This window comes from Canis lupus, chromosome 38 (assembly GCF_003254725.2).
Source record: "Canis lupus dingo isolate Sandy chromosome 38, ASM325472v2, whole genome shotgun sequence".
Classification (NCBI taxonomy): Eukaryota; Metazoa; Chordata; class Mammalia; order Carnivora; family Canidae; genus Canis; species Canis lupus.
The window spans coordinates 23,860,170-23,872,776 of NC_064280.1; the positions used below are offsets into that span (position 1 = coordinate 23,860,170).

At 39.0% G+C, this 12,607-nt stretch overlaps 1 protein-coding gene across 1 annotated transcript; it reads left to right on the forward strand.

Moving 5' to 3' along the window:
• Window positions 1-8,747: 8,747 nt before the first annotated feature.
• LOC112642866 (olfactory receptor 10T2-like) lies at window positions 8,748-9,693 on the forward strand. The gene is given in 2 exon segments (XM_025420654.3): window positions 8,748-9,107; window positions 9,109-9,693. Coding segments are annotated over 2 exon segments (945 nt in total).
• The last annotated feature ends 2,914 nt before the right edge of the window (window positions 9,694-12,607 follow it).

Genomic DNA, 12,607 nt, shown 5'->3' on the forward strand with positions numbered 1-12,607 from the left:
CTGCCTGGAAACACAAAACTGGAGATGGAGGCTTGGCCTTGGCCACCTCAGTCTACCTTGTTGCAGCCAGAAAGGGTCTTGCTGCACGAGCCAGGGTCATTAATTTTCTGTTTTTTTTTTTTTTTAAGATTGATTGCCAAAGGATTGATTTCATTTTTCTTAAAACATTTCCCTGATATGAAAATTTAATATAGCTTATAGATCTGTAAGTTATAGATAATTTTTGTGAGTCTCCTTTAGCATGAGGATCACAGATAAATATTTCAATAAAAATGCAGACTTTTGAAACATCCACTTTTTCTAAGCTTTTAATTTATTTTTTATTGGTGTTCAATTTACCAGCATACAGAATAACCCCCAGTGCCCATCACCATTCCCCTCCCACCCCTCGCCCTCCTCCCCTTCTACCACCCCTAGTTCGTTTCCCAGAGTTAGCAATCTTTACGTTCTGTCTCCCTTTCTGATATTTCCCACACATTTCTTCTCCCTTCCCTTATATTCCCTTTCACTATTATTTATATTCCCCAAATGAATGAGAACATATAATGTTTGTCCTTCTCCGACTGACTTACTTCACTCAGCATCATACCCTCCAGTTCCATCCACGTTGAAGCAAATGGTGGGTATTTATCATTTCTAATAGCTGAGTAATATTCCATTGTATACATAAACCACATCTTCTTTATCCACTCATCTTTCGATGGACTTTTTCTAAGCTTTTACATTTTTAGTTACAGAGATTATTATCATTTGCTTTCCACCTAAGACTATGACTTTCTTGAAGACAGAGCTGATAGGATTTTTAGTTCATTAAAACATTGTAGTCCATTTTCATTTTTTATTTTAAACTGTTTTCCAACTTTATAAAATTGTACATATTTAAGGCATATAATATGATAGTTTGATACATGTACGTATTGTGTAATGATTACCACAGTAAAGCCGATTATCATGATTATCATACCTATCTCCTCACCTTGTTATGATCTGAGTGTGAAGAGAGAATCCATAGGACCCACTGACCCAGCACATTCCACGTACGCAATACAGAGCTCTTAACTGCACTCATCATGGTGTACATTAGACCTCTGGGACTCATCCCTCCTTGGTCCCCAACTGTTCTCCCCCTGTTCCCATGACCATCATCTCTACATTTCCCCTCCCTGCAGCCCCTGGCCACCACCGTTCTAGGATTTTCCACATGCACTGGAAAAGAAGGTGTATTCTTGGCAGTTGGGTACAAAGTTCTGTACCAGGCCCATCGGTCCTATGATGTTGCTCCATTCTTCTGTTTCCCTGCCAATGTTCTGTCTGAAAGATCCTTTTACGGAGGGTGGGGCACTGAAGTCTCATGCCGTTATGTTATTGCTCTCTTTTCTCACTTCAGATCTGTCAATATTTGCTTTTTCTATTTTGGTGATTTAATGTAAAACGAACATTTTTTATAATTGTGATATCTTCCTGTTAAATTGACACTTTTATCATATATAATAACTTTTTTATCTTTTGACAGTGTTTTTGATTTCTTTTTTTTTGTATATGTATTTTTTTATTGGAGTTCAATTTTCCAACATATAGCATAACACCCAGTGCTCTTCCCTTCAAGTGCCCCCTTTTTTGTCTTCTAGTCAGTCTTGGCTTTGTGTAGAAAACCAGCCCTGTCCTATTCTTGGTTATTAATTTAATCGATTATCTTTTTCCACCTGTTTACTTTTAGTCTGTGTGCATCCTAAAAATGAAAGTGTCTTAGAAACAGGATATTTTTGTTTTTGTTGTTGTTTTTGTTTTTGACTTTCCTTTTTTAAATAAATTTATTTTTTATTGGTGTTCTGTCTTTTCTTTGGGAAGACTTATTTCCTTGACATTTAAAGTAACTAGGGAAAGACTTATTCTTGCCCTTTGGTTCATTGTTTCTGACAATTTTGTAGTTGGGTTCTTCCTTTTTTTCTTCCTCTCTTGCTGTCATCTTGTGGGTACTAATTTTTAAGGAAAATAGGGTAACAACTACACTACTAGGATGGAGTAGAGAACATCTGGAATCTAGGAGGGTGGTAGGGTATGCTTCATTACTTCACATACAAAGGCAAATTTTGATGAGAACAACTTCACTTAATCAAAGTTACCAAAGGCTAGAGCCTTAGGAAATATGGTGGTATCTAAGTTCAAAAGAATGTTCAATAGATGAAAAAAAAAAACACAAATAGCTATGACAGTCTTGCAATGAATTCCAGAAATGAGGATTGCAGTAGTTGTGTTTTATTTTCTTGGTTGCTTAATTACGTATATATTTTCACATTGAACCATTCCCTGCTTCTCTTAATATGCTAGGCTCTGTAAGGTGTGTTGCTGGTGTTTGGAATTATGATTTAATCTTGAAAGAAGACCATCAATGATACTTAACCTGGGGCACTCTGTTCCTCTTTTTAGGAAGATGGATGCAGATACTCGTTGTGTGAGGCATATTAGCATCATATTAATTCCTACTGTTTGAAAATGTGAAGATGAAAAGAAGGGCATGTATGGCTGTTGAACATCCAAGCATGAAAATTGTGTTGGTCATATTTTGTTGACAGTTCATATACAATACTTCTAAGGGTCTCTCCTGTACTCTTCTATAAGGACAGAAATCGTCAAAATCCTGGAGTCTGTCCAGATTCCTTGTGTCAGGGAGCAACTATTTCCCTCCCTTCCAAGGTCTAACTAGCCGGATTAAGAAATGGACATGAGACAGATTAACAGGAGAAAATCAGTTAAAATCAACAGGTGAATGTATGGAGAATCCCCATAGACATGGGAATTCCAAACACAGTGAAGCAAAATGGGGTATATATGTCATTCTGATCTAAGGAGAAGGGTGGGGCTCTGGGAGCAGGAGAAAAGAATGCACTTCATAGGGCAGGAGTAGATGTTTGGTAATTAGATATTTGCCCTACCATGTAGATGCATCCCTCAGATGAAATGTATATGTTAGCAACCCTTATTTTGGGAAATACCCCCAGTTTGGATTCTTCTGTGTGGTTAAGGAAGGATAAATGTCTCAAGCTCACAGGGTATCAAGTGCCTTCAGCTCAAAATCATCCACCTGCCAAAGTGTCACATTCTGGGGCAGCAACAGGGGATACTGTCCGGAACCCATACACTTGCCAGAATTTTAGATTTACTTAGAACTCTATAGATAATGGAAGAGGAAGAAAGTTGGGTTTTTCTATGGGAACATGTTATGGGAGCACTTGTCAGATGGCAGATATGGGCTTTTGCCCTTGGCTTTGATATCCTGAGAATCCCTCCTCAGGCCTGCATTAGTCAGCACCATAGGTAGGGGCTCCCTACGATCCTTTCAATTCTAGAGGTCAAGACCAACCCTCCTGCCATTAGCTCTCAAGCCTCAACACGTGTAGAAGTCTCTAATGCCCTTATCAAATCTTTCATTCGTTTAAATACCTCAAGTGGATTATTCTGATTTACATACAGAGAAGAACTATGTATAATCCTGCCTCAATTTTTGCAATAGACACAGGAGATCTGTTTTTCTTACCTATAATAATGCTATAAATGCCATTTTAACTGATGTAATAGAGTTCCCAGAGGTTTGGATTTGTAAATAAAATAAATGAAATTGTCCTTGGAGCAATTGTTCATCATTTTAGCTTTATACATAAATGTAAATGGCTCAGTCAAAATCTTCTGTATTTGAAATCTCATATACATCATATTGGCCAAGAAACTCTCCAAAGGCTATAAATATATAATTCACTATCTGTGAATATGTCAATTTCCCCAGGACATATTAACACCTTTTTTTTTTTTTTAACCGTTCAGTTCTGGTCAAGATAAAAATGTTATTTTCCTCCTTTTATGTTTCTTTGATTACATATTAGTATATTACAGCATTATAAATAGACTTATGAGATATTCTTATTCAACTTTTGGAAATTTTGTACTTATAACATTTTCTTATGGTTCTTTTAATTCTTTTTCTTCATAGGTCTATAAGGCTACTTGGTTCAAATATTACATTTGGTCTTTGAATTCAAAGGATTCCACTTAGTCTTTTATTTTTATTAAAGTACTTTTTTATTGAAAACTAACCTTACAGAGATTTAATTTACATACTTTAAAATGCTTCCAATTTAAATGTACAGTTTGTTGAGTCTTGAAAAATGCATACATCCAAGGTCATCTATTCGGTTTAGTTGTAGAATGTTTGTACAACCTCTAAAGATCCCTTCTATCCTTTTGTGGTCAATCCACCCATTCTCAGCCCCCAGAAAACACTAATCTTGCCTTTTATTCATATGCTTTTTTTCTTTTCTTAAGTTCATAAAAATGAAGTCAAACATCATATTCATTTTTGTATCTTGGTTCTTTCACTAAGCATAATGTTTTTGAGGCTCCCTCGTGTTGCTGCATTTATGAGTATTTTGTTTACTTTGTAATAGTATTCCATTTTCAAATACACCACAGTTTATTCATTTGTGGAACTGTTGGGTTTTCAATACTCGTGTTTTGTGTCTCCTGGGTGAAAAATATTTGTCGACTTCAAGGTATATATTATTTTTTCCTGAAATTTGTATGGCTTTGACATTTTTTAGTTAAATTGTATATGACTTTTAGCAAAGGCAAGATTTGTACTTTTTAATATATACATCCAATATTTCCATAACAATACATTAAACAGACTATCCTTTCTTCACTGAAAAACCTTAGCAAATCTGTTGGTAATCCATCAGCCATATATGTATGCCTTGTGCTACATCCATATTGTTCATTCCGTTTCATTGATTCTAGTGTTCAATCTTATGCCACCATTACTGGGTCAACGTTGCTCTAGCATGTCTTGATATCTAGTTCATCTGTTTCTAAATTGTGCTCCCTTTGTGTGATTTATTTAGAAAAATATTATTTAATATGTGGATTCTAGTAAAGCAATCTAACAAATGAACTAGAAGAAACAGATACAGACTCCTAAGTACAGACAAAAACAGTGGTTGGGAGAGGGGCAGAGTGGAGGATGGGCAAAATCAGCAAAGGGATTTAAGAGGTACAAACTTCCAGTTATAAAATAAACAGATTATGGGGATGAAAAGCACAGCACAGGGAATGGAATCAGCAATGTTGTAATAACCTGGTGTGGTGACAGAGGGTGACATATACTTTCCCTAAATTGTCCAACCTCCCTGAGATTCTGTTTTCAGAGTATAGCTGCTTCACTTCTTCTAGCTTCTTCACTTACCACCAATCTACTCAGCTCATCAGGATCACTGTGCTCTCCTTGGATTCCTTCTGTAAGTGAACATAATGTGGCCTCAACGATGAGCTCACAGAACCTATATGCAGCGATGAATGGATACTGATGGTGCCCAGCTGCTGCTCACAAAGCTGCTCTTAAGATCAGAGCTGTAGTATGGAAGTGAGTAGCAAGAAAGCCTTGTGGCAGAGTCCTTTGCCCCCTCTCGCAAAAATAACCCATCAATGTAAACAGTTTCTACTTTTAAGTATCTGTGTCCTCTTCTTCATAAATCAGATCGACACTGACAAGACCCTATTTCCGTTAGCCCATAGCACACTTCTATCCATGAGAACCTTTTTATTCTCAGAATCAAAACTTAAAACATGAGAAAGAAATCCATGTTTTCTTCCTTGTTACATAGCAGAAAAATCCTGAATCCTTGAGGTAGAGACATTCTATTTGAAGGGAGAGACATGTAAGGGGCATTTGAGGAGTCTGAAATGCACTGTTTAGATCCTGAGAGATGGTAATGCTACAGTGTCCTCAGCAAGCCTTGGTCTTAGCCCTCATTGCCTTAATTCTCCAACTCTCCTTCTAAACATCACACTCTTTTCAGACAAAGGGCTGTAGCTGTAAATTTGCTAAGAGGAAAAGAAATCACTGGAACCAAGTTCAAAACATTCCCAGATCCCATTCCAATAGGTTTTCTTCAGAAGACCTTGGGTAAATCCATGATAGACATGGATTCCCATGTGCCTCAGGAGGCTCTGTGTATGTGGCCTCTGAACACCACCATCATGGGCTATGTCTCCCTACTCTTTGTTCTACCTTCCCCACAAACAATCAGTAGACTGCCCGGAATGACATCAGTACTCAGTGCATGATGATTAAATGCATAGAAGCATTAATGAATGCATAGATGAAAGTCTGAATTAATTTGCATCTTTTAAAAAATTTTATTTATTTATTCATGAGAGACACACAGAGAGAGAGGCAGAGACACAGGCAGAGAGGGAGAAGCAGGCTCTATGCAGGGAGCCCAACGTGGGACTCGATCCCGGGTCTCCAGGATCACACCCTGGGCTGAAGGAGGCAGTAAACCGCAGGTCCACCAGGGCTGCCCTTAATTTGCGTCTTTCAAAAGATGAACCTAAGCAAAGAAATGTAGAAAAGTTTAGAACATGTGCCCTCTTGGAATGCAAACACAGTCAAGATGCATGAAGCAAGAGAGATTTAGAAAATAATTATTAGTTTATTCAACTAGCACACTGGGAAGAAGCGAAAACATTGATATTTGTCAAGGAAGGCCTTTATGTAATCCCTTAAAACAGTTAATCCATATTCAGGAAGTATAAGACCAATGAGTAGGGAAGTTACCGTTCATTAGACTTCATTCAGCAAATGGAACCTTGAGCCAAAACAAACTGTGAAAAAAAATCATAGGATTCAAAGCTACCCATCCTGTACACAGATCAAGTAAAGTACATACTTTATTTGATTCTCTTTTTTTTTTTTTTCAAGTTTTCATGCCCGGATCCAAAAAGTACTTCCCTCCAAGGCCCCAATCCCCTGGAGTTCCCTACCTCTATAAGACCCAGGGATTTTTCTGGTGCCTCTGCCTCCAGGAACACAGGGCTGGTAAGATGGAGGCTGTCTACTTAGCTCCAGCCCATCCAGAAAACAGAGCTTTCCCTCCTCTTAAAGACTCATAGCTCCTGGCCTTCCCCAATCATTTCCAGAAAGAAAACACTGCTTGAGGTTCTTACAAAGTTTGGCTGTTTGTCTCTCCCTTTATTAAGGGACAGGACACAGAAAGAAACCTGGGATTGGGCAGGAACTCTGCCTCTAAATGTAAGTGTTTCCCTTGCATTGTGGCAGCAGCACCAGGCTTTCCTCTAAGCAATGTTATCTGTCAATCACTCTTCAAAGTTCTGGGCTCCAGGGAAAGACTCAGAGGCAGAATGACTTCCTATGCACAGGTGAAGTGGGTCAGAGCATCAGCATCCAGGGGGAAAGACAGAGACAAAGACCTGTGACCTTGTCGGGCTTTCTGTGCTTCCATTCCAACACACAGGCCTGAACAAAGGATGCAGAAGTAGACACACACGGTAATCGAAGCCTTTACCTACTCAGAGAAGCCTTCCAGAAGGTCAATAGTAAGCTGGGGTTGTGTAGCAGGGATAAATATTAACTGTGGAGGATTCAGAACAGTAGAAAAAGATGGAATGTTAATCATAAAGACAGAGGGACAGAATTAGTGATGTGTGATGACCGTGTCTGAGCCACTTGTGTACAGCTGAGGCCACAATTGTGTTGTAATGCTCAGGAGTAAAATGCCTGAGGTGATGATCAGGACACAGAACTCCAGACATGATGTCGTGAGAAATAATTGAGAGAACTAAGAGTGTTAGTCAGGAGGAAGATGAGACCCCTAAAGGGATATGACCACTGCTCCAATAACTAAAGGGTTGTGATGGCTGCAAAAGAACCCCTTGCAGGTCTGCAGGGGACACTTGCAGAGCTAAGGGCGAGTGAGCATGGAGACATATCAGGTTCATCTTCGAATCCAAAGGTTCTCAACAATCAAGACACCTAACAAGAGAGCCCCTCGCTGCATCGGGGATTTCTTATAACTGGATTTTGACTCTGGGGACTAGACACATTGCCCAGGTTTATAGAAAAAGTTCACAGAATTGGGTGCAAATGGAGGAAGGAGATTCCTGAGCTTCTTCTAATATAAAGATTGTCTGGTTGTCTCAGGCTAGTGGGAAGTTTTCAGCACTACGTGCTCTCGGGTCAAATGGCAGATCTTCCCACATATAATGGGGAGAGTCGTTCTTAGAACATTCTGGAGGAACAGAGACCTCATCTCTGTCTACACTGAGGTTGAGCTCTCCTTAGCCTCTTAAGCTCACATTCCCATGAAATCACAATCAGGAAATCCCCAACATGTGGGATCATTCTATGCCTCTCCCAAAAGCTTCATGACTGATTTTCATCATAGATAAATCTCCACACTTTTAACAATAATAATAATTGAAGATACTTGATTGCATCTAAGCAAACGCTATTTGAGCCAAACATAGGAGGGGCTGGACAGATCACTTTTCATTGGTTTTTGTCTTTTCCTGAATTAGATTCTCATAAGGTAGCTTCTCAGGTAAGTGATTTTTGAGGGTTGTTGCTCTCATGTGGGTTAAACACATGGCTTGATCCTTTCAAGCCTCCATTTCTTTTTCCATAAAATGACGGGATTAGCTGAGATGAGCTCTAAATCTCCTCTTAATTCAACACACCGCATGTGAACCTTCAGATGTCCTTGAATTGGGACATATCTTAGGTCACTTCTCCTGGTGCTTCCTGCTTTCCCCATCCTATGATCCTGTGCTGAGGGGTTAGCTACTCGCTTTTTCAAGCCAGGATTTTCAGCTTTGTGCAGAAGCACAAATATGGTCCCTTTTGTCAAATTCTTTCTGTTCACAATTTCAAGATGTCTGAATCTGATTCCCACTGACCAATGAGGAGACAGAACCAGAGCATGATTACGGAGTTCATCCTTATCGGCTTCTCAAACCTGGGAGATCTGCAGATCCTTCTCTTCTTCCTCTTCCTCCTGGTTTACCTGACCACTCTGATGGCCAATGCCACCATCATGACTGTCATCCGTCTGGACAGGACTTTGCACACCCCTATGTACTTCTTTCTCTTTGTCCTCTCCTGCTCTGAAACCTGCTACACCTTGGTCATTGTACCAAAAATGCTGACCAACCTGCTTTCCACGAGTCAGACTATTTCTTTTCCTGCGTGTGCTGCTCAGCTCTACTTCTTCGTGGGCTTGGCTTGTACCAACTGTTTTCTCATTGCCGTAATGGGCTACTGACCGCTACGTTGCCATCTGCAACCCTCTCAACTACACGCTTGTTGTCAGCAGAGCCACCTGTGTGCAACTGGTCCTAGCCTCCAGCTGCTGTGGCTTCCTGATCTCTGTGGTTGTTAATGTCTTGGTGTTTAGTGTGCCCTTCTGTGCCTCCAATCGGATCAACCACTTTTTCTGTGATATTTTCCCAGTCATCAAACTAGGCTGCACTGACACCAACGTGAAGGAGATGGTCATCTTCTTCCTCAGCATTCTGGTATTGCTGGTCCCCCTAGTGCTGATCTTCATCTCCTACGTCTTCATTGTCTCCACCATCCTCAAGATTGCATCCGCCGAGGGGCAGCGGAAGGCCTTTGCTACCTGTGCCTCCCACCTCACAGTGGTCATCGTCCACTATGGCTGCGCCTCCTTCATCTACCTGAGGCCCACATCCCTGTACTCCTCAGAAAAGGACCGGCTCGTGGCAGTGACCTACACTGTGATCACCCTGCTGCTTAACCCCCTTGTCTACACCCTGAGAAATAAAGAAGTCAAGACTGCACTGAGTAAGGTTCTCAGCAGGTACTCATTCCCCAAAACTGTATGATGAGTTGGTAAGTGAGCAAAGTTATCTTTGGGGAAGAAATGAGGACTTCAATTACCTTGATTCTTTTTATTGGGAAGTCTTTATGGTTGTTATGTCTGCTATGGAGGCTTTACCCAGTGGTCCCCAGAAAGTTATGTGAATGTGGAAACTCTCAAGCATTGCAGTCATGCTATTTTCATGCACTGGAAATCTAGGTTCTCTCAGCTGATGCTACAACTGACGCATTCGCCTTCTGAGTATGCCCAGGGGCTGATACTCTTCTCACACTGAAAGACACAATGGCAAAGGACTTTTAAGTTCCAAAATACTTTTCTCTATATTTTGAGGTTTACAAATAAATGTTTATAATAAATTATTTATAGATAAAAAGAATGAATTTCCCATGGATTAATGAGGAGGGAATTCAAGTTCTAAAAGACTGATATTAGAGTAGAAAATGCAGACTTTGACTGACAGGAATTGGGTTTGGGTCTTGAGTTGGATCATTTTCCAGGTAAATGCCATGAGCCAGGGTTACCCTCTCTTGTGGTCAGTTATCCACTGGGTAACCTGAGACTCCCAATACTTCTTCCATTGTGTGTTTTAAGAACTCAGTAAAGTAGTCATAGAGGCCATGCAATACCATGTTTGTCTGATTGAGGGTATAGGCATTACAAAATGTTACTCCCTTTCACTCTACCTTCCTCTTTCTTCCATAAACTAGTATTGTACTAAATGACAGATATGGTGGGCAAGTAATTTGGCTACTGTGTGCAAAGTAGTAAAGTCAGTGTTGTAGGGAAAGAGTCTTTCAATCCCTTTACAAGAAATGATCAAATTTCAGTTACCTGTTTTAGTGCCTCATCCAAATTCCCCTGAATTTATTGTGAATTTTGTTAAAGATGTGCTTCAAAAAAAAAACCTTTATTATATATAATAATTTCAGAAATATTCATTTCTTAGCCATTCATTTTAGCACACACAAAGCTTTCAAAAATCTTTGTTAAATTAATAAATGATGATAAAAGACAGGTCATTGAGTTATTCTAATTTCCCTGTAATTGTAAATAATCACAAAATGGAATGGATTTTTTCCAGATATTCAGTGGTACCTTTAATATTTACATAATGCATTATTGAATAAAGATTTATTCTGTATGCTTGACTCAGAGTGTGTTTTCTACTTTTATTCATTTATCTAACAAATAATTATTTGGCAGCTTTCACTCAATAGGCACAGTGAGAGTAACTAAAATGAAAAACACTACAAACTAAAAAGCATTAGAATGCAGTATGACAATAGTTTGGGAAGTAATGGCTGTATATGTGTGAGGATCTACCTCAATCTTTGAGAAATCAAAAAGGATTTCATGAGGTAATATTGACATTGAGATCTGAAAAATAAGTGGAAACTAAGGAAGCAAAAAGGAATGAAGAGTGTTCTGGGCAGGTGCACAGACTCAGAGAAGGATTAGATGGCTCAGCTGCGTACTTTTAAGTGCTCCATGTACCCAAAATAGACCTCTGGGGTGACAGAGGTGATAAAGATAAGGAGAACAGAATCCTGTAGGAAGAGCTTTGTAGGTTAGATTAAGGCAGCCAAGTTCAACCCAATTATATGAACAAATTGGGTTTATCCAAAGGTGACTTGACTTGATTTACCATATTTTACATATCAAAATTGCTGCATTTATGGCAAAAAAAAGGATGGACAGAATGATAGATTTATTGATTAAATTAGATCAGTAGATCAAAACCACAAAAATATACCACCTATCACTGGTAAGAATTACTAAAATTAACAACTCAGGAAACAATAGATGTTGGTAGGATGTGGAAAAAGGGGAACGCTTCTACACTGTTGGCAGAAGTGCAAGCTGGTGCAGCCATTCTGGAAAACAGTATGGAAACTCCTCAAAAATTTGAAAATAGAGCTGCCATATGACCCAGCAGTTACACTAGTAGGTGTTTACCCAAAAGATACAAACATAGTGAATCGAAGGGGCACTTATACCCCGATGTTTATAGCAGCAATGTCCACAATAGTCAAACAATGGGAAGAACCCAGAATTGCATCAACAGATAAATTGATAAAGAAAATGTAGAATATTATAGACAATGGACTACTACTCAGCCATCAAGAAAATGAAACCTTGCCATTTGTAATAACATGGATAGAACTATGCTAAGTGAAAAAAAAAGTCAAAGAAAGATAATCACCATATGATCACATTCTTAAGTGGAATTTAAGAAATAAAACAGAAGATTATAGGGGAAGGGATGAAATCAGACAAGCTGTAAGAGACTCTTAATTGTAGGAAACAAACTGAGGGCTGCTGGAGGTGAGGTGGGTAGGGGATGGGGTAACTGGGTGATGGACATTAAGGAGGGCACAGGGGCACAGGATGTAATGAGCACTGGATATAAGACTGATGAATCATTGAACTCTACCTCTGAAACTAATAAAACAGTATATGTTAATTGAAATCAAATAAAAACAAAACAAGAGAAAATAAAAAGCATTATTCTAGAGGACTTACATTTCCAATCACCAAAATTATACTTAAGTTACATTTAAAAAAATATAGCATAATGAAGGTGCAAAAATATAAACGTGAACAATGGAAGAGAAAGCATCACTCAGAAATAGTCTAATCTACATATATTTGTCTGGTTCTGGCAAAGGTGACACTGGACTCAAGTGCATTCTGTTATATTCGGAATAAAAGAATCTTTACAAAAATAGTGCAGGATCAATGGATATCCACAAGAGAAAAAAGAGAAACTATCTCTATCTCATATCATACACACAATCAACTCCAGTTGGATACTAGAACTAAGTGTTGAGGGTCAAGCAATACATTTTCTAGACTATTTAAGAATTTATGATCTTGTGGGTGGGAGGGTGGGTGGTGGGCTACATGGGTGAAAGGGA